This window comes from Macaca fascicularis, chromosome 3 (assembly GCF_037993035.2).
Source record: "Macaca fascicularis isolate 582-1 chromosome 3, T2T-MFA8v1.1".
NCBI classification, from domain to species: domain Eukaryota; kingdom Metazoa; phylum Chordata; class Mammalia; order Primates; family Cercopithecidae; genus Macaca; species Macaca fascicularis.
The window spans coordinates 17,709,527-17,732,137 of record NC_088377.1 but is presented as its reverse complement, the minus strand read 5'-3'; the positions used below and the strand labels follow the sequence as shown (position 1 = coordinate 17,732,137).

Here is a 22,611-nt window from a genome sequence, read left to right as displayed (position 1 = left end):
TAAATCAAGCTAATTAACATGTCCATTACCTCACTTACCTTTGTGTGTGTGTGTGGTGAGAACCTTTAAATCTACTCTCTTAGCAATTTTGATATACAGTAGGCTTCTCACCCACTGTTTCACTTTCAGCAGTTTGTTACCCGTGGTCAAATGAAGTCCAAAAATACTAAATGCAGTAGATATTTTGAGAAACATCACATTCACATAACTTTTATTACAGTATACGGTTATAGTTGTGTTTTATTATTATTAATCTCTTATTGTACTTGATGAAAAAGCATAGTATATATAGGGTTCGTTACTATCTGCAGTTTCAGGTATCCACTGGGGTTCTTGGAATGTATCCCCTGTAGATAAGGGGGACACCTGTGTGTGTTGTTACAAGTATGGTCACTGTGTAAAAGCACTTTTATATTTCATTCTTGTTCCTTCTCAATCCCAGGTTTGGGTGCTTCCTGTGCTGTGAAACACAGGCAGACAAATAATGTAAATCCTAAACACTTGAGTGTTGTAAATTTACAAAATGCAAAGTAATTGCTCAATGGTTGTTTCTTTTTGAGAGTAACAGACTGTGATAAATGGCCAGAATAGGCTTCTGAACTGGTATTATTTTTTTGGATAGAATTTAGAAAGACTTATACTACCAATGTAATTTTTGTCTCAGATAAATGCAGTAGTATTTACCTACTTAGTAGTTCCTTAAATGCTATTTAAACTGAGATATATTTCAGCTTTATTTATAGGCCACATATTGTTCCTTATTTGGCTGAATCTTGTGGTTATCATATAATGAAAAGTAGTTACTGAGATCACTGGTGCAAAATCTGTAGCTTGGAAATCCTCATTTTAGAAATAATTATTTTGACTCTCAAGTTAAATAGTGAAAAATAGACTTACGTTTTTAGTTTTAGCTATGTATATTGAGAAACTGTGGCCCTATGGTGGCTGTTAGGGATTATTGGATTTGGTTGTTTTTAAATAAGGCATTTCAATTTAGTATCTCTACTTGAATAAAACAGTTTCAGATTTGTGATTCATGTGATATACTGATTGCTGTACGGTAACTTCTGCTTTATTTAATTAAAATTGTTAACATTCTTTTTATACTCTTAAGCACCTCCCCCCACCCCCCTTTTTGACTCATTTTTATTGTGAGTTGGTGTATAATTAGGAATTTGAAGAGCACTTTTTTTGTTTATTTTGTCTTTTCAGTTACTGTGCATACTGTGTGTGTCAACTCTTAAACCTATAGGGGGTCATTTTGGCCATCAACTAGTTTTAGGGCTTTCACCTCCTAAATAATATGAATTATGGTTATAATTTTTACAGTTTGAAAACAAGATGGCATCTGAAGAATCTTTATTTCATTATGAAAATAGTACATGGATGCTTAATCCTCTATATTGAAAGTAACTCATAGTGAAATACTTTCTAGCGTTCTTTTCTTCTAGTTTTCCATATGTAGTATGTATAACTATAGACCTTGATGATTTAAGTTGAGCACAGTTTAGTGTCAGGTTCCTTTCAGTGATGCATGAGATTGGTTATATAATCTAGTGAGTGTTATTTAGAAATTAATTCACCAGACCCTGCTGTGGTGGCTCACGCCTGTAATCCCAGCAGTTTGGGAGGGCGAGGCGGGCAGATCACCTGAGGTCAGGAGTTCGAGACCAGCCTGGCCAACATAGTGAAATCCTGTCTCTACTAAAAATAAAAAAATTATCTGGGTGTGGTGGTGTGGTAGTGCTCGCCTGTAATCCCAGCTCTTTGGGAGGCTGAGGCATGAGAATCACTTGAACCTGGGAGGCAGGGATTGCAGTGAGCCAAGATTGCACCACTGCACTCCAGCCTGGGTGAACAGAGTGAGACTCTGTCTCAAAAAAAAAAAAAAAAAAAAGCCACCAAATACTGATTAATAAGGGGAAATTTGTTGTTCCACAAATGTCCATTTAATCTGTTTGTCTAATAGCGTTCGTTCTCATCACACACAGGATACTTGGGGTATTTCTTGTATTCCTTGTTCTTCCATCCCTCCTCAGTTTTACCTATTCCTCCCCTACATACCACTTGAGTTGTGTAACATGAATTGAAATGTAATATTTGGACTTGGGAGCAGAGAGCTTTTCAATCTTTAAATTATTGCCCTTCTCAAGGCTGTAGTTTCCTTATCTGTAACAGAAGCGGGTCATCCTGGATGAATGTGCTCTTTTAGTTGGAAATTCTTTAGGTCTGTGAAATTAGCAGTTATTTTGGGCAGACTTGTGCAATTTTAATATTTTCATTTTATCTTGAGATACTTATTAAGCTTAACTGAATTTTTATTGTAGGAAGTGTTAAGCCAAGTAATTTACGGAAGATCACACAGTTGATGATACCAGTAGAGCGTTAATCTGATTATTCAGGGCTGCTGGTAGCCTTAAAATAACCTAAACCTTGATTTCCTGTTGTCCTTAATAATTCTGTGTGTTCAACACTTCATATTTTTCAAAGAGCTTCGTGAGACAGATAGGGTGGGAGCTACCTACTTAGGCTATCTGTTCAGTTTCACACATGCGCATTTGCCCTTGTTCACGTGGCTAGACTTGCCTTGATGGGTCTTTCCTCCTCATTTTCCTATAGCAGGGTTCTCTCATTTTTTTTTTAAAACACCAAGTCTTCTTTTTATTTTAGGTTTCTATAAAATTTAATTTATTCTTTAGTAATTTATTGTGAAGAATCTGTTAAGTTTTAGAGCCTTACCATGTAGTGACAAACCAATTGTCTGTAGGAAATATCTGCTCTAAAGGGGGAAAACATAATCGGCAATCTTTGGGAGATTTCAGTCAAAATAAATGTGAACTATTTTTTTAACCAGGGCACATTTTTTGTTTATAGTTAGTTATTCCAGCATTTTTCTGATTATGAAGTAATATGTATTTATAGTTAAGAATTTGAATGCAGAAACAAAAAAAATAAAAATTAGCTAGATCTTACCATGCTAATATTTTAATAAATATCATAACAAGGCATGGTGATGAGGGTGGTAACCAAGATTTCTGGACCTACTGAATTTGTGATGCCTGTTAGACATACAGGTAGTAATTTGAGTGTGCAGTTGGCTGTATGAGTATGAAATTCAACAGAGAACTCAACATTGGACCAGATACGAATATGAGAGTGTTCAGCAAGTCTGTGCAGTAATCATGTCTCCACTGTGGGTCCAGATGTGTTCACCTAGAGAGTGTGTGCAAAGAAGAAACTAGAGGATCCTGGAAGCCAAGTGAAGACAAGGTTTCAGGAAAGGAATGATCAACCTGTTAAATATTGCTGAGATGCTGTGTAAGAAGACTGAACATTTGCCATTTGGTGATGTGGAAGCTGTTGAGCTTCACTAAATTGTTTCTATGGAGTGGAGGGCAAAGGCTTGTTTGAGCGGGCTCAAATGAAATTGGGAAGAGAGTGTGAGTATTAAATGGTTCCTTTTGGAAATTCAGTACAGGATAGCAAAGAATTACAGATCAAGGGGTATAAGGAGGGTCAATAAATTTTAAGAGAGGATCCATTATTCATCAGTTCCATTAAAGGCAAATGCAAAATTTTATTATTTGCTTAGTTTTCTGGTGGAAGTTCAATAGATTTCATCAGATTCTGTAAGGCAGAGAACCGGTGCTTTAGTGATTTGGCGGTTCAACGGCTCATTTTTCTGGAGGATACCCTTAAATTTTTAACTGATTTAAATTAGTATTTGCCAGTATTAAATAGTATGTATAACATCGTACCCAAACAAGATGTCTTTCTGTATTTTTTTTCTTTCCATCTCTTAGTTCTGTTAAAATCATTTCAGTTCAAAATTTTCTCTATCAAATGCCTTTTCTACTTGAAGACTCCTAAAAAGTTACACTAATACTTGCAACCAAGTTATCAACAATTTACATTTAACTAAGTTTTGCTACTTTTGTTTACTATTTAAACATTTTAAGTTTGTTTTTAGTCAAAGTAATACATGTTCTTGGTTGTTTTTTTTTTTTTTTTGTACAGAGAACAACCTTATCTGCTACACCTCACCCCCTAATTCTGCTTCAGAGTTATGTGCAATGTTTACTGATTTCTGCTATTTAATTTTTTTGGTGGATACCTCTGTCTTTCTAAGATGTTTATATCTCATTTTATCAACCTAAGACATTATCTGTTGACTTACTGTGGACGATGATTTCCTTTACTATCCCCCCACGTGTATTTGTAATCTTATTATTAATTCCACTTCTACTCTTGATCACCTCTGCAACTCCAGCTCTAAACATTTTTTTTCTATTTCTTTTTCTTGTCTCATTAATTGAAGGCAGTGCCTTTTGACTTTGCACATTGTAAGTTGTATGGAAATACTCTTCCCATTCTCCCTGATTCTGTCTCCCAGCCTGTTTTATTTTGTCAAGGTTAATAGTATTTACATTCTATGCTATAGTTACAATTAAGTCTCCCATTATTTGTCTATTCTAAAAGTTGAAAACCAGTTAGCCAGTTTTGTTTGTGTTATAGCAATGCTGTGTCAATACTGGGCACTGAGCTGAGTAGTGGAGTCTTGTATTTCTTTCCCTACAGTTTCAGTGCTGCCCTGTGCTACTCAAAAAACATTTCTAGCATCAAATTCAAATAATAGCTGATGATTATTAAGCACTCATTATGTGCCAGACATTGTCCTAAGAAGATTAAATATATTATTTCATTTGGATCTCCCCCAAAAGTACTATTCTTGTTCCTAGATTGCCAGAAAAAAAAAAAATTGTCACAGAGATGTAAAGTGACATGCTCAACTGACAGTGGAGTCCTCAAGTTATAAAGTGCTGTTAATATTTTGTGCTGTCCCACCCATAGGTATCCCTAGAGCAGCTAGCTGCCGTTTGACAGTTTCTGGAAAAGTCTTTATGTCCTTACTTGTGCTCCCTGATAACAACTCTCTCTTTATCTTCAGCCTATGATTGTGGGATTTTAGGGGTATCTGAGGTGTAAGTATTTAGAAACTGGTGTAGACAAACCTTGGAGGAGGCTGAGTTGGGAAATTTTATGCGTTGGGGGAATTTTCATTCTTTGCTTTTTTCCCCTCCCCTCTTTCTTGTGGGAGCCTTAAGTGGGATAGTAACAATTGCACCCGCCTCTCTGCCCATTAGTTGCTCATCTTAGAAAATCTACAGTTAACATCATATTTAGTGGTGAAATACTTAACACTTTCCTTATATGGGAATGAGATGAGGATACCCACTGTCACCACTCTCACTATTCAGTCATTGCAATAAGGGAAGAAAAAGAAATAAGCATAAAGGTGGGAAAGAAGTAAAATTGTCTGTGTTTGCAGATTACATGACTGTGTGCCTAGAAAATCCTATGGAATCTACAAAGCAGCTATCTGAACTGGTAAGCAAATTAAGTAAGGTTGCAGAATTCACAGTTGATATTTAAAATGATAATTTTGTTTTTACACAATAGCAGCAAAAAAAAAAAAAATGAAGTTAAAAAACCCAACTCTATTTGCAGTAACTATAAACATTAAATGCTGAGGAATAAATTTAGCAAAAGCTTCACAAGCCCTCTTTACTAAAAAGATCATAATAATGCTGAGATAAAGAATGCCTACGTAAATGAAGATAGATGCCCTATTTATATACTGGAGGACTCAGTTTTTTAGATGTTGGTTCTCCCCAAATTGATCTATATTTTCACTGCAGTCCTAATCAGAATTCAACTAGCTCTTACGGTAGAATTTGATAAGAATTAAAAAGCCCAGAAGAATTAGACATTTCACAAAAGGAGATATACAAATGGCTAATAAGCACATGTAAAGAGGCTCAACGTCCATTACTGATCAAGAAATGCAAAGTAAAACCACAGTGAGATACCACCATACATATTAGGATAGGCAGGATTAAAAAGATGACAATACCAAGGGTTAATGAGAATGTAGAACATGGCTGTCCAACCTTTTGGCTTCCTTGGGCTGCATTGGAAGAATTGTCTTGGGCCACAGATAAAATACACTAACAACGATAGCTGACGAGCTACAAAGAAGAAAAAAAAAGTCCATGCATGATTTTCATGCTATCTACCACCACAGATGAAGCAAAACAGTCCTCACATTCAAAGGGATGGACACGTCTTATGTAGCGCATTCTCATTAATTGCCATACATTGGAATTGTCATACACTGCTGGTAGCAAGGTGAAATGATACAGTCACTTTGGAAAACTATTCAGCAATTTCTAAAAAGTTAGACATGTGCCTGTAATATGACTCAGCTCTTTTACTCCTAGTTGTTTACCCAAGAAAAATGAAACACGAAATATATGTCCATGCAAATGTTCATCAAAGCTTTATTGCAATAATCCCAAATTGAGAACAATGCAAGGGTACGTCTTTACTACAGTAGTCCATCAGAGTCAAATGGATAAACAAATTGTGGCATATCCATGTAATGGAGTGTTATTCTGTAATATAAAGGAACATCTGAGGTATGCAACAACATGAATGAACCTCAGAATCATTAAGTGAAAGAAACCCGAAGAGTACATAATGTGTGATTCCATTTATATAAAAAGAAAATGCTCATTAATCCATAGTGACACTAAAGCAAATTATTGGTTACCTGGAATCTAGCACAGGGAAGGGTACATGTCACTGCCCTTGGTGGAAGGGGTGTGTGAAATTTTGAGGACTGATGGAAATTTCTTTGTCTTGGTTGGAGTGGTGGTGGTGGTTTTATGCACATATACAGTTGTTAAAGGTCATTGTATTGTATGCTTTAAATAGATATGGCTTATTCTATATTAAATCATACCCCAAAGTTGCTTCACAAATAGTGACTGACAAATGCATGACAGAAAATATGTATTCAGTGAGTAAGCTTTATTGATGTGGACCAATTCTAGTTACTAGTTCACATTTTCATAACAGATAACAATCCTATTCAGAATCAAGTAGCAGCCAAATATGTTAAGCAAATAAAAGACTTCATTGTTTCTTAAATTCTTTGTAGTAAAAAGGTATAACAGTGGAATCTGTTAGTCTTGTTTTGGTTCTGGAGCTTGGATTTCCTATGTTCCTTCTCATCTTTGTTCCTGTGTTTACTTCCAAGCTCTTCTAAACTTATGACCCAGAATTATCAAAGTTGGATTTGTTCGTTTGGGAAGTAAAACACCATTTATTTTTGATCTCTGAAGTAGTTTTTCAAACTTCTCTAACAGTTCAGACTCCTCTCCTCTAAGCTTAACCTTAGTTTCATAATTTCAAATATGGGTTTAGATCCAGCAACTATAACAATGACTTAACTATATGGTCCATGACTTAACTATATGGTTTTTAATATTAGGAAAAGTCAATGAAAAACATTGCCTGTATGGGACCTCACATGATGTTGTAATAATCATGAGCTGCAATAATTGTAGTGATTTCCTCCCACCCCATTTTTTAAAAAGCAGTGGCATCTTTAGTTACGTAACAGTTCTAATGTAAATTGCCAGGTTATTTACTCGTCTAACAATGTCGTCATTTTTGGTGTTGCTATAAGCTCCTCTGCTACTTACCTTAGTTCAAACTTTTTTTTGTTTCCCATTTTCATTCAGCCTTTTCAAAATATATTTGTCGGTGTACCTTATCCAATAATACTTAAGGCTTTTCCTAAGGCTGAGAGAAATAACTTTAGAAAATGTGATTATCAAATCACAGATGTTTAAGCAGTTATGATATTTAAGCCTGTAAACGGTTAAAGAAAATAACAACTTGGTCACGGAGTTACTCTTCCAGGCGCTCCTGGCAGGCGAGTCGGGTCTTGGGACTTTGGGAAGAATGTTGTCTTAAATCACTGTCCTGAATTAAGTTTCCACAGACTTTTTGATGTTAAGTTTTTTTCAGAATTATAGAATGATGAAGAGCCATGTCTTTAGAAAGAATTTTTCTTATGGAAATCTCCACCTTAAATTTAAAATCATTTTAAAAATAAAGACCCTTAAAGGAGAGTCAAAGGTATAGACACAGGATACTGTTGGATCTTTGCCATCCACTTGAAACATTGAATATAAGGTTCACCTAATTTCAGAAGAACACTCAGACTTTGGGTATCTTAGATATATTGTAACAGAAACTGACTGGCTTAGGGGATTTTGAAGCTTGGGCTTAGGGAGCTAGGAAAGATGTCATAGTAAGAGGAATTTGCCTGTCTTCTGAGTCATTGAAGATCTGCCCTGAAATTGAGTGAGGTGAAAATAATTGACAGGTTGATGAAGGTGATGTTAGGCAGAAACAGTGAGGAGGCAAAGGTGGAAATTCCCAATAGCCACTAGAAATGGGAGAAGGCAGGTTTTGAGGAATGGACTGGGCTGCAGGTCACGGCACTGCTTTTATAAAAGCTGGAACTTGCCCATATGCACTGTTCCTGATGTCCACTGGCCGCCACTTGTGGCCGGCCACACACACACACACACACACACACACACACACTCCTTGACTAACAGAGAACTGTTTGTGAAATAATTGTTCTCATTAATTGAATATTATGGTTAAATGAAAACTGACCAGGAAAGTAGTTTTTGTTTGAAGATTTACTTCAAATAAATACCTTTCCAGATATCCACACTCCTGTGTAAATTGATTATAATGATTATTATTATCTTTTTTACCTAGAGGCGTCGTTCTCATTTTGAACATATCTAGGTTATATTCTTGAAGGGAGTCTTTTATTTGTGTTTTCATGGCACTTAGTGTATCATGTGGCACAGCTAACACTTGTAGGAAGAACATTTGTCATTGTTCAATGAAGATAAAGTGTGGTAGCCTTTTTTAAAAAAAAAAAAGTTTGCAGTGTTATTTATTGTACCCTTCTACATTGAGAATTAAAACACAACATAGTCCATTGACTTGAGGTAGATAAAATTCCAGCTCTTTTGCACACATGGAACTTTATAGAAAGTTATCTTCTGACTTTCTGTTACATGAACTATTGTAGACCTGGTTTCATGATCAGGTGTTCACCTTAGGTTTTTAAAAGTTTTTTTTCCTTTAAATAAATTATCTTTAAAATTATATAATTTGATAAAGCCACAGCATCTTGTTTCCTGTATGATTTTGTAAGCAAAAATGTCAAGTAGTAACTATCAAAACTTAAATTATGTGCATTCAGCAGAGAGCAGAAGTTATTTCCAAATTGAGGTGTAGGAAGCTTTAAAATGCTTATTCATCATTTATCAGCACTAGTGAATGAATTGGCAACTTCCAAAGGTCATCAAACTTTTATTTTGAATGATAACAATGGTATTATTTCTAAGAATATAGAAAAATGCAGGCGTAACAGGAATCTAAATTTAGCATTAATAAGTTAATAGAATGTTAGATTCTGGAAGGCTGGAGTGTTTTACTTTTTAGATTTGAGAAATGTTAGAAAGTGCATGATGGATGTTAGAGGACGTGAATGTGCCGTTCTTGTCTGATGTAGTTGTTACATAGTTAAGTTATTGGGTAAAAATGGATTGCTGACCACTTAGATGGTTTCCAGGGTTAGGAGAAATGATTTTCAGAACACTCTTCTGTAGTGCCTCATGCTAATGAAAGCAAAGGGCAAGGTGTTTTCATTACTGTAGGTCGTCTGTATTGGCCATGTTTATAGTTGCCAATCTTTGCACTTTTTTGGCCTGTCGTGGCAGATATGTTTTTGACTTCCAGAGGGATGAGCTGGCCTCTTTTTTGCCCCTCAAGGCTCTGGAAAAGCTGTCCAAGAAATTTTCTCTGAATACTTGGCTCAGTGGCATTGTTCCACATATGTTGGAATAGGTGACTGGGCTGTGTTTGGAAGAAGATCTAGATTGGGGTCCCCAACCTCTGGGTTGCACAGCAGGAAGTGAGTGGCTGCCCAGTGAGCATTATTGCCTGAGCTCCGCCTCCTGTCAGATGAGCAGTAGCATTAAGTTCTCATAGGAGTGTGAACCCTGTGCTGAACTGTGCATGTGAGGGATATAGGTTGCACAGTCTTTGTGAGACTCTAATGCCTGATGGTCTGAAACAGTTTCATCCTAAAACCATTGCACCACCCATCTGGGGAAAAATTGTCTTCCATGAAACCCATCGCTGGTGCCAAAAAGTTGGAGACTGCTGATCTAGATAATCTCTGTTTTGTTTCTGTATTAAAAATAAGAAATTATTCATTCAGCAGCATGTACCTCTGTTGGACCAGGTCCAACAGGTATGCTTGGGTTATGGCAGAGAACAAATCAGACAAAGTTGTGACATTTAAACAGAGAACTAAAAGGTGAGGCGTTAGCTGGCTAAGGAGTAGAAGTCCGGATAGTGGGCACAGTGTGTGTGAAGGCCCTGAAATCAGTAGGAGCTTGGGGCCTGTGGAGCAGGAAGGTGGAGACAGGCTAGAGAATAGCAAGAGAGGGGGGCAACGGCTTGAGATAAGTCTGGATTAGTGGATGGAAAACCCAACTACATAGGACTTGAGGACATGTTAAGGATTTTGAAGTGATCATAAGCCATTTATTTGAAAGGTGATACAGAGTTTTTGTTATGAAGAGAATACATTGGAGGGGATCAAGAAGGGCTTTAGGGGTATAAGGCTTTTGTTAATATTATCACCACTAATAGCAGCTAATATTATTTGTTGCTGTAGACCAAGCACTGTGCTGTGAACTCTTTTCCCTCCTCATCTCATGTAAACTTCAGAACATCTCAGTATGGTGGTGTTTTCTCTACTTTGTAGATGAGGGAACCAAGACAGTGAGGTTAAGCAACTTGGCCAAGGTCATATAGCTAGTAAGTGGCAGAGCTGGGATTTGAATCGAGACAGTGTAAGATTGTAAATTCTGAGACTCTAAATCCTGTTTGCCACCGGGCCTCTATTTGTCAGTGCGTAGGTGATGGGCCATTAGTGGGTCTTGAAATTGAGTGGATCACAACTGGGATTTAAAAAAAAATTTGAATGGAGTAGAAAGTATCAGACTACTTGCGTGTAATAAGCATACATATTATTATGTGAAACTTTATTTTATATAACTAAACTTGCACATTTGTGAGCTTGTGAGCTGTTACAGGTTAAACAGCATTTTTCCAGGCAGGAGCTGATGATGGCTTGGATTAGAATTGTGCTGATGCAGATGGAGAGAGGTGGACCTCAGTGTGAAGAGGCAGAGGCAGCAGGACTCAGTAAGAGATTGAATAGAGGTGTCCAGCTGAGGAAGGAATGAGGAATGAGTTCCAGATTTCTTGTGTGAACAGCATCAGTCATCGTGCATGCTGTGCTCAATCCACTTTAAGGGAGACTGATCCTTCTTAGAGGGGTCCTCCTGGATGGCTGTTTTACTATCTGAATCTCTAGTTTCTCTCAGCTGCAGCTGGTAGGACTTGGGATTGGCATCTCGCCCAGGGGTGGCAAATCTGTAAGCTCGCTCTGAACCCATGAAATGATGTGTTACTGAAAACTGCCTAAACAGATGCTGAGCAAAGAATTCGCTGGAATTTGAGGTGAATAGCCAGCTGGTGGCAGGGTGAGAAGCAGTGGGCCACAGATGTGTGTAGTTGGGCTACTAGCAGCTCTAGGGTAAAGGTGTAGGAATTATTTGTGTGGAGTCACCTTGAGATCCAAAGAAGCTTTAGATTTCAGTGTCTAAGGCCCGTAGTCATTCTCTTTCTGAAGCACAGGTCCAATTTTTTTTTTCTTGTTGTCTGTGCAGTCCATTTCCTTATTCTCAAGCATAACCTTTTAGTAATATCTGGGTCCCCACATTACTGCAGTGAATCTCCATACTGTGCGTTCAGCGAGTACTAACTGGAGACAGAATGATGGAGTAGTTAAAAATGTCTGGTGGCAATTCCCCTTTTTTGTCTTACTGGTCTTTTGATGTTGGCCAAGATACTTCTCACTAAGCCTTGGTTTCCACATCTGTAAAATTGGGATGATAGAGGAGCATCACAGGGCTGTTTTGAGGCATAAATGAGAGAAACTCTAGCTCTTAGCTCAGTGCCTGGTGAAGAATTAGAGCTTAATAATCTTGCCATTGATAGTTGACATCTTTAGGATAGTCTCTGGAGAGACTTAAACGCGTTCATTAACAAACGCTATGGGAAGGAGCCAGCATAGAGGGAGAGGTTGCATATATATGAGACAGGGTGTTAAGAGAAGGTATTGGATCCCAGAGAAGCAGGGATGGCATGGGATTAAGAGAATACGTTACAGATTGTTTTCAACAGAAGAGGGAACCTGGTGGAGGTAGTGGGAGGACTGTTTTTTCTGAGGTTGGGTCCCAGTTATGGTGATTTACTGGGAGAGATGCTGATACCAGGAGGAGAAACGTGGCAAGGTGGAAAGCTGTTACAGAGAACAGGAGACAGGGACATACCAAAAAACTGGTAAACAGTACCGAGAGCCTGAGACTGCACATTGTAAATTTATAGTGACACCAGTCTGCGTGTTTCTACAGTGTTTTCTGGCAGTGCTGTGTTCAAAAGAATGACGAGCTACAAAAGTAAGATTAGTATAGTTTTTAAGGGTGTGCATCCGAGATGCCAGGAAAGAATAAGGAGGCTGGGAGCTTGGGTACAGGGCCATAGTAGGGCAGGTGGTCAGCCATGGAGTCCGGCTTGGTTGGGAGGGCAGTGTGCTCTGGGTAGGGTATAGTCTTGAAGAATGAAGAGGGCAGTGGTCTGTGTGGTGCCACCCACAAAAACTTCTTTGATTGATGGTTTTCCCTATTATTCTTTACACTAATTCCTTGTTTTGATAACTGAAGTATTAAGACTAATTGCTAAAAATAAATTTATACTCTTTTATGGGCCAAAACTGGAGTTAGTTCTAGTGTTCATTTTTGAAGTTACCAGTGATTTCATGTGGTATGCTGAATCAGTAAATAAGTTGTGATCCTTAACCTTGGGACTGAACTTCAGTAGTCCTTATTTCTCCTTTCATTTTTGTTTGGAGTGTGTAGCAAATCTGAAAGCAGTACCATTTACTCATTCACTGACCATTTGAGGGCTTCCCATGTTTCAGGCAGTAAGGTGTCAGGAGAACAGAAGTGAATGACGCAGGGATGATACCATGAGGCATCACACAGATAAAGGCCAATAAGCTTCTCAGAGTATCATCCCTTCTGGCCTTAGGGTGCTGGAAGAAAATATTAGAACTTCTCTTTTAACTTCTTACTTTGAACTTCTGTGTTTCTCAGAACATATATATCAGAATAGTAGCACGTGTCTGAAAAATATAGATAAGCATACAGGTATTGGGGGTACTCTTGTTTTTGCCAATAGTGTGTATGTGATGAAAAAATATTTGGAGACTATTACATGTTAGTATGTATTTTTAAAAATTTAAAATTATAACTTTCTTATTTTTAGCATTTTGAGAAAACCTAGTTTTTGCATGTTATTAATGAGGTAGTTTTACCTACCTGTATTTGTAATGTGAAGTAAATCTTACTGTATAAAAAGACTTATTACCAAGATCTGGCCTGACACATTTCAGTCATTTTCTTCTTTGTGTTGGAGGATCTTTACCTTTGTAGAACAGTGTCCTTTGTTATAAAGCACTAAATTCACTTGCCGTCTATCAGATGTTGAGGAATGGGGCATGGAGAATGTGGAACAGCACATGCCTGTTTTATCAGATGTTGAGGAATGGGGCATGGAGAATGTGGAACAGCACATGCCTGTTTTACTATCAGTCTTATCCCAAAGTGTGACCTCCGGGGACCCTTCTTCTCACCTCTCTGGCTGTCTTTCCTCCCCTCTCTGTCTCTCAACTGTCTCAAAACAATAGTATTGGGATGCTACCGGAAATTCCCTGCTCCCATCTGTTTGCTCTAGTGGGTGGTTTCTCAGTGTGTAATGTCTCACTTTCAGAGAGCCATGAAATCCTTGGTTCAAAAAGTTCGTCCTTCCCTCACCCCAAGAACCTTTTCCCTAAAATTAGGAAAACTGCTATCAAGAACCTATTTTAAATGAAGTATATTGAATAAATGCCTCTAGGTTGTTCCTCTGGAGGTTTTTTATTTTCATTTTTGTTTTAATGAGTGTATATTTTAATCTATATTTGATACTGATTTTTTAACAAGATGTTATTTAAGTGAAATCTTACATGTGTGTTTGCAGGTTGATGACAATTAGAAGCATGCTTTCCCCTGAACTTCCCGACAACACCTGTTATGCAGAATGTCTCTGAGTGAGAACTCGGTTTTTGCCTATGAATCTTCTGTGCATAGCACCAATGTTTTGCTCAGCCTTAATGACCAGCGGAAGAAAGACGTGCTATGCGATGTCACCATCTTTGTGGAGGGTCAGCGGTTCCGCGCTCACCGGTCCGTGCTGGCGGCATGCAGCAGTTACTTCCACTCGAGAATCGTAGGCCAGGCTGATGGAGAGCTGAACATTACTCTTCCAGAAGAGGTGAGAGATCCATGTTTCTGGCAATTTTAATTTACTTTTAAGTTTTTTATGGTTCATAATGTTAAAAGTAAAGCACAGTCTCCTTGTCAGGTGGCTATGGAGCATTTCCAAAACTATGGAGTTTTTTTTTTTTAATGTAAAATCATTAATTTTGAATGTTGGTTAACAGTATTGAGCAGTTGGATATAACATAACACCCACTGTTATGTTATTTTTGATGAAATGACCAAATCAGGACACACCCAGTGGATTATAGGCAGTTGGAAAAGTCATGGTTTTGAGAGTCCATGCTGTGTGACGTTGTCTTCTAGAGGCCCTTTCCAGTGATCAGCAACTGTAGCTAGGTGCGTTAGTCTGTTTTCATGGCGCTAGTAAAGACATACCTGAAAACTGGGTACTTTTTAAAGGAAAGAAGTTTAATTGACTCACAGTTGCACATGGCTGAGGAGGCCTCACAATCATGGTGGAAGACGAAGGAAAAGCAAAGGGACTTACATGGTGGTGGGCAAGAGAGAACTTGTGCAGTGAAGCTCCCGCTTATAAAACCATCACATCTCGTGAGACTTACTCACTATTACGAGAATAGCATGGGAATGACCAGCCCCCGTGATTCAGTGAACTCCCATTGGGTCCCTCCCATGACATGGGAATTGTGGGAACTACAATTCAAGATTAGATTTGGGTGGGGACACAGCCAAACCATATCACTATGTTTAGGGTTGTATAAAACGTCCGTTTTCCCAAGACATCTCCTATTTTCAGGCATTCCATAAGTGTTCTGTCTCCCCTTCTTTCTTTCTTGACTTTGTCTTTATGTATTGATTAGAAAAAATAAACAGTGTTATGTCATTTTTATAGAGCCTTATTTTTACATATATCTTTTTCCCTGGTCTGTTATGGAGCTCAGGCTAACAAATGTTTGGGTCCTTGTTAATGTCCTGCCTTTAAGAGGAACTCTCGTTTGGGTGGGGATGTGCTGGCTATGCTGACTCTTAGCAGCATCCCTTGCTTTATTTAGTTAGTAACTGCTATTAGCAGAGTATCAAAGCTGTGGCATTGGGACACAGATAGAAGTTAGGAGGAATATGGAGAAAGAATGTAGAAATTCTTTGTGTATGACAGGTCTGTGTGGGATGTTCCCAGTTGGATACAGTTGGATAAACTGTAAACTAAGTCTACAGTTTAGCTTGTTGCTGTCCATGCCTACTTCTATGAAAATGCAGCTACAGTTTTGGGAACAGATAGGTTGTCAGTTTTGTGGCAGAGGTCAGAGTCAATGGTGCAATACCAAGAAAATGGTAAAAAAGGCCAACCTGTGAACTGGCCATTGTTTTAAAAAAAGACCAACACATTTTATAATGGAGATATATTAATTATGGTTCATATTTTCAAATTATTGAATGAGACTTTCCAAGTAAAGCAAAGTTTGATTCATGGATTTAGGAGGAAAGGTATGTGCATACATGCATGTATGTGTGCATTCATTCATTCTTTCTAATGTGTAAATCATAAGTTTTCAAATATTGGAAGTGTTTCATTATAGTGACAGTGTCAAAATACCTTATAACTCATTGTCCTAAAGACCTTTTTAGATTATTTTAACTAATTTAAAAATTTTAATTGAAATTTTTATTGAGTGTATTAGAGTTCTCCAGAGGGACAGAACTAATAGGATATATATATATATATGAAGGGGCGTTTATTAAGGAAAATTGGCTCACACGTTCACAAGGTGAAGTCATACGATAGGCCACCTGCAAGCTGAGGAGGAAGAAAGCCAGTAGTGGCCCAGTCTGAGTCCAAAAGCCTCAAAAATAGGGAAGCCAACACTGTAGCCTTCAGTCTGTGGCCAAAGGCCCAAGAGCCCTCGTCAAACCACTGATGTAAGTCTAAGAGTCCAAAGGCCAAAGAACCTGGCATCTGATGTCAAGGGCAGGAAGCATCCAGCAGGGGAGAAAGGCGAAAGTCAGAAGAGTCAGCAAGTCACCTATCCCACCTTCTTCCTTCTGTTTTGTTCCAGCCTTGCTGGTAGCCGATTGGATGGTGCCCACCCATATTGAGGGTGGGTTATCTTTCCCAGTCCACTGACTCAATGTTAATTTTCCCTAGCAACGCCCTCACTGACACACCCAGAAACAAGACTTTACAGCCTTCAATCCAGTCAAGTTGACATTTAATATTATCACCTTGATGTTTTCATGTACAGATATAAGAAACAGTGCAGAGTTCCTTTTCACTTTGTCCAGTGTCCCCCATTGATAACATTTTGCAAAGTTGTAGTGTAGTATTACAACCAGGATATTGATACAGTCCCCCATAGGGTTCAGATTGCCACAATTTTGCTTGTACTAATAATGTCTGTGTGTGTGTGTGCGCGCACTCGCGCATTAAGTTCTATATAATTTTATCCCCTGTGAAGGTTTGTGTATCCACCACCATAGTTAAGATGCTCAGTTGGGTGCAGTGGCTCATGCCTGTAATCCCAGCACTTTGGGAGTCCGAGGCAGGCAGATCACCTGAGGTCAGGAGTTTACCAGCCTGGCCAACATGGTGAAACGTCTCTACTAAAAATACAAAAATTAGTCAGGCGTGGTGGCGGGCACCTGTAATCCCAGCTACTCGTGAGCCGAGATTGCACCACTGTACTCTAGCCTGGGTGACAGAGCGAGATTCTACCTCAAAAAAAAAAAAGATACTGAACTTGCCAACACACAAAGATCCCTTTTGTTGTCCTTTTATAACCACAGACATCTCCTGCCTACACTCCATGCCCTCATTCCCTTGCCCCCTTTCTCCATCCCTAATCCATAGCAACCACTTACCTTTCTTCCTTTTCTAAAGTTTTTTCATTCTAAAAATGTTATATAAATGAAATTATGCAGTATATTACCTCTTAGGATTGATGTTGTTTGACTTAGGTGAGATTATCCAGGTTGTGTGTATCAGAAATTTTTTCCTTTTTATTGCTGAGTAGTATTCCGTAGTATGGATGTACCGTGTGTGTATGTGTGTGTGTAGCTTTTCACCTATTGAAGGAAATCAGGCTAATTCCGGTTTTTGGCTATCACAAATAAGATTGCTGTAAACATTTGTGTACTGGTGTTTGTGTGAACATAAGTTTTCATTTCTTTGGGATAAAAGACCAGGAGTGCAGTTGCTGAGTCATATGGTAGTTGCATGTTTACTTTTATAAGAAAGTGTATTTCAAATTGTCTGTACCATTTTACATTCCCACTAGCAATATGTGAGTGATTTAGTTTCTCTGCATTCTCATTAGCATTTGATGGTATCATTGCTTTTTATTTGAGCCTTTAAAAAGCCTAAACATGGTTTAGCATGTTTAGATTTTTAAGATCACAAATATTATCTTGACCACTCTTATAAGAACTCAGTGGTTTCAAATTAATTTTGTACTTTTAACCCAGGATAGGACTTTCTGTGTACTTCAGCTGGTTCCATTTGCCTCTCATTTTAAGAGGCAGGTGTAATGTAAATGTGCAGGTTTCTACTTAAAAGTTTTGTTACTTTGAGTCCATGAATTTTTGCTGAAACAGTACTGAGGCATGATTTCTATAACTTCTCCTAGATCACTTTAAAAAATCTGTATCTTTAAAACTTTTACTGTTAGGACAGTAAAGTTAATAGTTACCAGTTAGTATGCATTTACCATGGATCAGGACTTTGTAACTTCTTTACAGGTACTGTTTTATATCCTTAAGAGTTCTGGTTTTGCAGCTGGTAGCAGTTGGGGTTGTTTGGAATACAGTGGCCATGTGGAGCTGGGCTAGCAGTAGGCTCACTATGTATGTGTGGCAGGTCGTGTTCATCCTGCTCTAATTCATAGATGATTTTTTTTTCCACTGTCATGGGAAACTTGTAATGTCTTAATGTCTTTAACTTATGTGAGTAAACCATAATTCATGTGCAATTAAGAGTGGACTCTATAAAATAGTGTGTGGTCGCTGTGAAAAGCATGCTTTTCCAGGATCCTTTCCTTTTCCATTTCTTAGAAGAATATTTTTTCTTTAAATTAAAGTACATATTTTATCATTATCACAAATAAGTTACACATCTATTTCTCTTCCACTTATCTCATTTTTATGTACTAGACAGCTTTCAAATGATGTGTTTTTTATTTTGTGTATCAACAGGTGACAGTTAAAGGATTTGAACCTTTAATTCAGTTTGCCTACACTGCTAAACTGATTTTAAGTAAAGAGAATGTGGATGAAGTGTGCAAATGTGTGGAGTTTTTAAGTGTACACAATATTGAGGAATCCTGCTTTCAGTTTCTGAAATTTAAGTTTTTGGACTCCACTGCAGACCAGCAAGAATGCCCAAGAAAAAAATGCTTTTCATCACACTGTCAGAAAACAGATCTTAAACTTTCACTTTTGGACCAGAGGGATCTAGAAACAGATGAAGTGGAGGAATTTGTGGAAAATAAAAATGTTCAGACTCCTCAATGTAAACTCCGCAGGTATCAAGGAAATGCAAAAGCCTCGCCTCCTCTACAAGACAGTGCCAGTCAGACATATGAATCCATGTGCTTAGAGAAGGATGCTGCTCTGGCCTTGCCTTCTTTATGCCCCAAATACAGAAAATTCCAAAAAGCATTTGGAACTGACAGAGTCCGTACTGGGGAATCTAGTGTCAAAGACATTCATGCTTCTGTTCAGCCAAATGAAACGTCGGAAAATGAATGCCTGGGAGGAGTCCCGGAGTGTAGAGATTTGCAGGTGATGTTAAAATGTGACGAAAGTAAATTAGCAATGGAACCCGAAGAAACGAAGAAAGAGCCTGCTTCTCAGTGTCCAACTGAAAAATCAGAAGTGACTCCTTTCCCCCACAATTCTTCCATAGACCCTCATGGACTTTATTCTCTGTCTCTTTTACACACATATGACCAATATGGTGACTTGAATTTTGCTGGTATGCAAAACACAACAGTGTTAACAGAAAAGCCTTTGTCAGGTCCAGATGTTCAAGAAAAAACATTTGGCGAAAGTCAGGATTTACCTTTGAAATCCGACTTGGGCCCCAGGGAAGATAGTAGTGTTGCATCTAGTGATAGGAGTAGTGTGGAGCGCGAAGTGGCAGAACACCTAGCCAAAGGCTTCTGGAGTGACATTTGCAGCACCGACTCTCCTTGCCAAATGCAGTTATCACCTGCTGTGGCCAAAGATGGCTCAGAACAGATCTCACAGAAACGGTCTGAGTGTCCCTGGTTAGGTATCAGGATTAGCGAGAGCCCAGAACCAGGTCAAAGGACTTTTACAACGTTAAGTTCTGTCAACTGCCCTTTTATAAGTACTCTGAGTACTGAAGGCTGTTCAAGCAATTTGGAAATTGGAAACGATGATTATGTTTCAGAACCCCAGCAAGAACCTTGCCCATATGCTTGTGTCATTAGCTTGGGAGACGACTCGGAGACGGACACTGAAGGAGACAGTGAATCCTGTTCAGCCAGGGAACAAGAATGTGAGGTGAGCAGGAGTATGTTCTTAATTCATTGTTTTAATAACTATTAATTGGGATTTACTCTGGATCAGCTCCCTTTGCATCGTTAGGGATATGATCAGGTTCAGGGAGTGGGGAGGAAACTCATATAAAGTTAATTTTAAGACTGTGCGATGGGGCTGGGTGCAGTGGCTCACAGCTGTAATTCCAGCACTTTGGGAAGCCAAGGAGAGGGTGAATCACCTGAAATCAGAAGTTCGAGACCAGCCTGGCCAACATGGCGAAACCCCATCTCTACAAAAATTAGCTGGGCGTGGCGACGGGTGCCTGTGCCTGTAATCCCAGCTACTCGGGAGGCTGAGGCAGGAGAAGCACTTGAATGTGGGAGGCAGAGGTTGCAGTGAGCCAGGTTTGTGCCATTGCACTCCAGCCTAGGAGACAGAGCAAGACTGTCTCAAAAACAATTTTAAAAAGACTGTGATAAATACTAAAAGAGATAGATGAAGTTTGAAGAACTTCTGTGTTCGTTTATTTCCAGTAGATGTATTAACCATAAAGTAGGTTCACACATTGGCTGTGTTCACATGTCGGCCATTTAATTGTTTAAATCAAATGCCATGCCACAAGACGGAAAAGAATAATGATTCTATGCTCATTACATGATAACTCCCGGAAAAATGCAGCATATATTCAATCTTGCTCATTGCCAACAAGAACCTCTAGACCTGGGACATGTCCCTGAGCAATGGTTTAACAGTGATTAGTTGTAGGAATGTGGCTTCTAGTGGAGTAAAGTTTATTGGATCTAGTTTTTCATGGCCATTGATTTTTAAATTTTCCTTTGGCCATTTCAGCTATTGATAGGTGTCTTAATTTAGCATGAATTACATGTAGCTGGTATGATCAAAACAAGCTTGATTTGTGTATTCTGTACATAAAAGTTTGTATTTGTTAGCTCCCTTCAGTAAAATATTACTTATAAGTCCAATAATGATAAGGGCCTGTTCCTTCCAAAAATATATTATTTAAAATGTTTTTTCTTTGTTTTTATGTTTTATATGATTTTGTTTGCCTTTCAATAGTTGACTTTTCTCTTTATAATCGCAATTTACATTCTTTTTAAAAATTATTTTTCTATTTTTATCCATTGCATTTTTTCCCCCTTTCTTGGGCTTTATTTTTTTTTTATTGTGATAAGAATACTTACCACAGAATCTACCCTTATAATAAATTTTTAAGTGCATGATGCAGTATTGTTAAGTATAAGCATGATATTCTACAGCAGATCTCTGTAACTTATTCTTTTGTAGCTGAAACTTAACCCATCCAATTGCAATTCCCCCTTTTTTCCCTCTTCTCAGACCCTGGCAACCACCATTCTACTCTCTGTTTCTATGAGTTTGACTGTTCTGTCTACTTTGTATAAGTGAAATCATGTTGGATTTACTTTCCTCTGTGTCTGGCTTATTTCACTTAGCATGATGCCTTCCAGGTTCTCCATATTTTAGCAAATGGCAGGATTTCCTTCTTTTTATCAGGCTGAATGGTATTCCTTTATGTATGTACACCACATTTTCTTTATCCATTCATCCATCCATGGACATTTAGGTTGTTTCCATATCGTGGCTATTGTGAATAATGCAGTAATGAATATAGATGGGAGTGCAGACTGGGCACAGTGGCTCATGACTGTAATCCCAGCACCTTGGAAGGGTGAGGTGGGTGGATTGCCTGAGCCCAGGAGTTTCAGATCAGCTTGGGCAACATGGTGAAACCCTGTCTCTACAAAAAATACAAAAATCAGCGAGTCATGGTGGCATGTGCCTGTAGCCCCAGCTACTTAGGAAGCTGAGGTGAGAGGATCGCTTGAGCCCAGGAGGTTGAGGCTGCAGTGAGCCGTGATTGCACCACTGTACTCCTGCATGACAGAGATCCTGTCTCCAAAAAAAAGAATATGTGTAGATGAGTGCAGATATCTCTTTGAGATGCTGATTGCAATTCTTTTGGATAAATACCTGGGAGTAAGATTGCTGGGACATACAGTGCTATGATTTTTAATGGTTTGAGGAACCTCCATACCATTTTCCATGGCAGCTGCACTATTTTCCCACAGGTGTACAATGATTCCAATTTCTCCGCATCCCATTCTTTGGCATTTTCTTTGGTTTCGTAGCTGTTAGATGACACGGCTTTTGAAAGAGGCTTAAAAAAAAAAAAAAAATCTTGGCTTTGGAAGGAGATGGATTGGTGATTAAGAAGTAGTATGTATGTTTGGGTTATATATAGACTTTTATGACATTATAAATGTAGCATTTGGAATTACTACAAAAAGAATATTAAAAATAAAACATTTAAAAAATTTTTAAACATTTTATGTAACAAATATCTATAAGCTTAAAAGGTAAGCTAAGTAGGTTGCCAGACTGACCAGTGTTTCATTTACATTTTTGATAATATAATTAAACCCACACAATTTTGTTTTAGAAAAGATTTTCTTTTTCCAAATTTAAGTATGTTGAAATGACTTTAACATAGTTATAAAACTTTTCTAACTTTTTTTGTATTGGCAAGAGACATGTATTAGAGTGATTTATGTGAGGCTATCATTTTCTTGATAGAAAAATAAATTTTCTGAAATGCTGTAGAAATTAGTAGCATAATTATACTAACATAAAACCAATGCTGCATAGTCATTTCATTCAAAAAATAAAATAGGTTTTATTTTTGGGTTGAGTAAAAAGTCTGTATTAACATGCA

The 22,611-nt window shown here is 38.1% G+C and overlaps 1 protein-coding gene across 13 annotated transcripts in view; it reads left to right on the top strand.

Annotated features, from left to right (window-relative positions):
- BACH1 (BTB domain and CNC homolog 1) overlaps window positions 1-22,611 on the top strand; it is a 90,641-nt gene that overhangs the window by 8,523 nt on the left and 59,507 nt on the right. For 7 of the 13 annotated variants that reach the window (XM_015446935.4, XM_074034162.1, XM_045387748.3 and 4 more), the window contains exons 2-3: window positions 14,101-14,394; window positions 18,546-19,880. In XM_015446935.4, the coding sequence (XP_015302421.3) occupies window positions 14,161-14,394; window positions 18,546-19,880 (1,569 nt within the window). In that variant the 5' untranslated portion in view covers window positions 14,101-14,160. Of the gene's footprint in view, window positions 1-5,329; window positions 5,389-14,100; window positions 14,395-18,545; window positions 19,881-22,611 lie in introns of all 13 variants that reach the window. The other 6 variants (XM_074034163.1, XM_015446932.4, XM_015446933.4 and 3 more) reach the window with 3 other exon arrangements.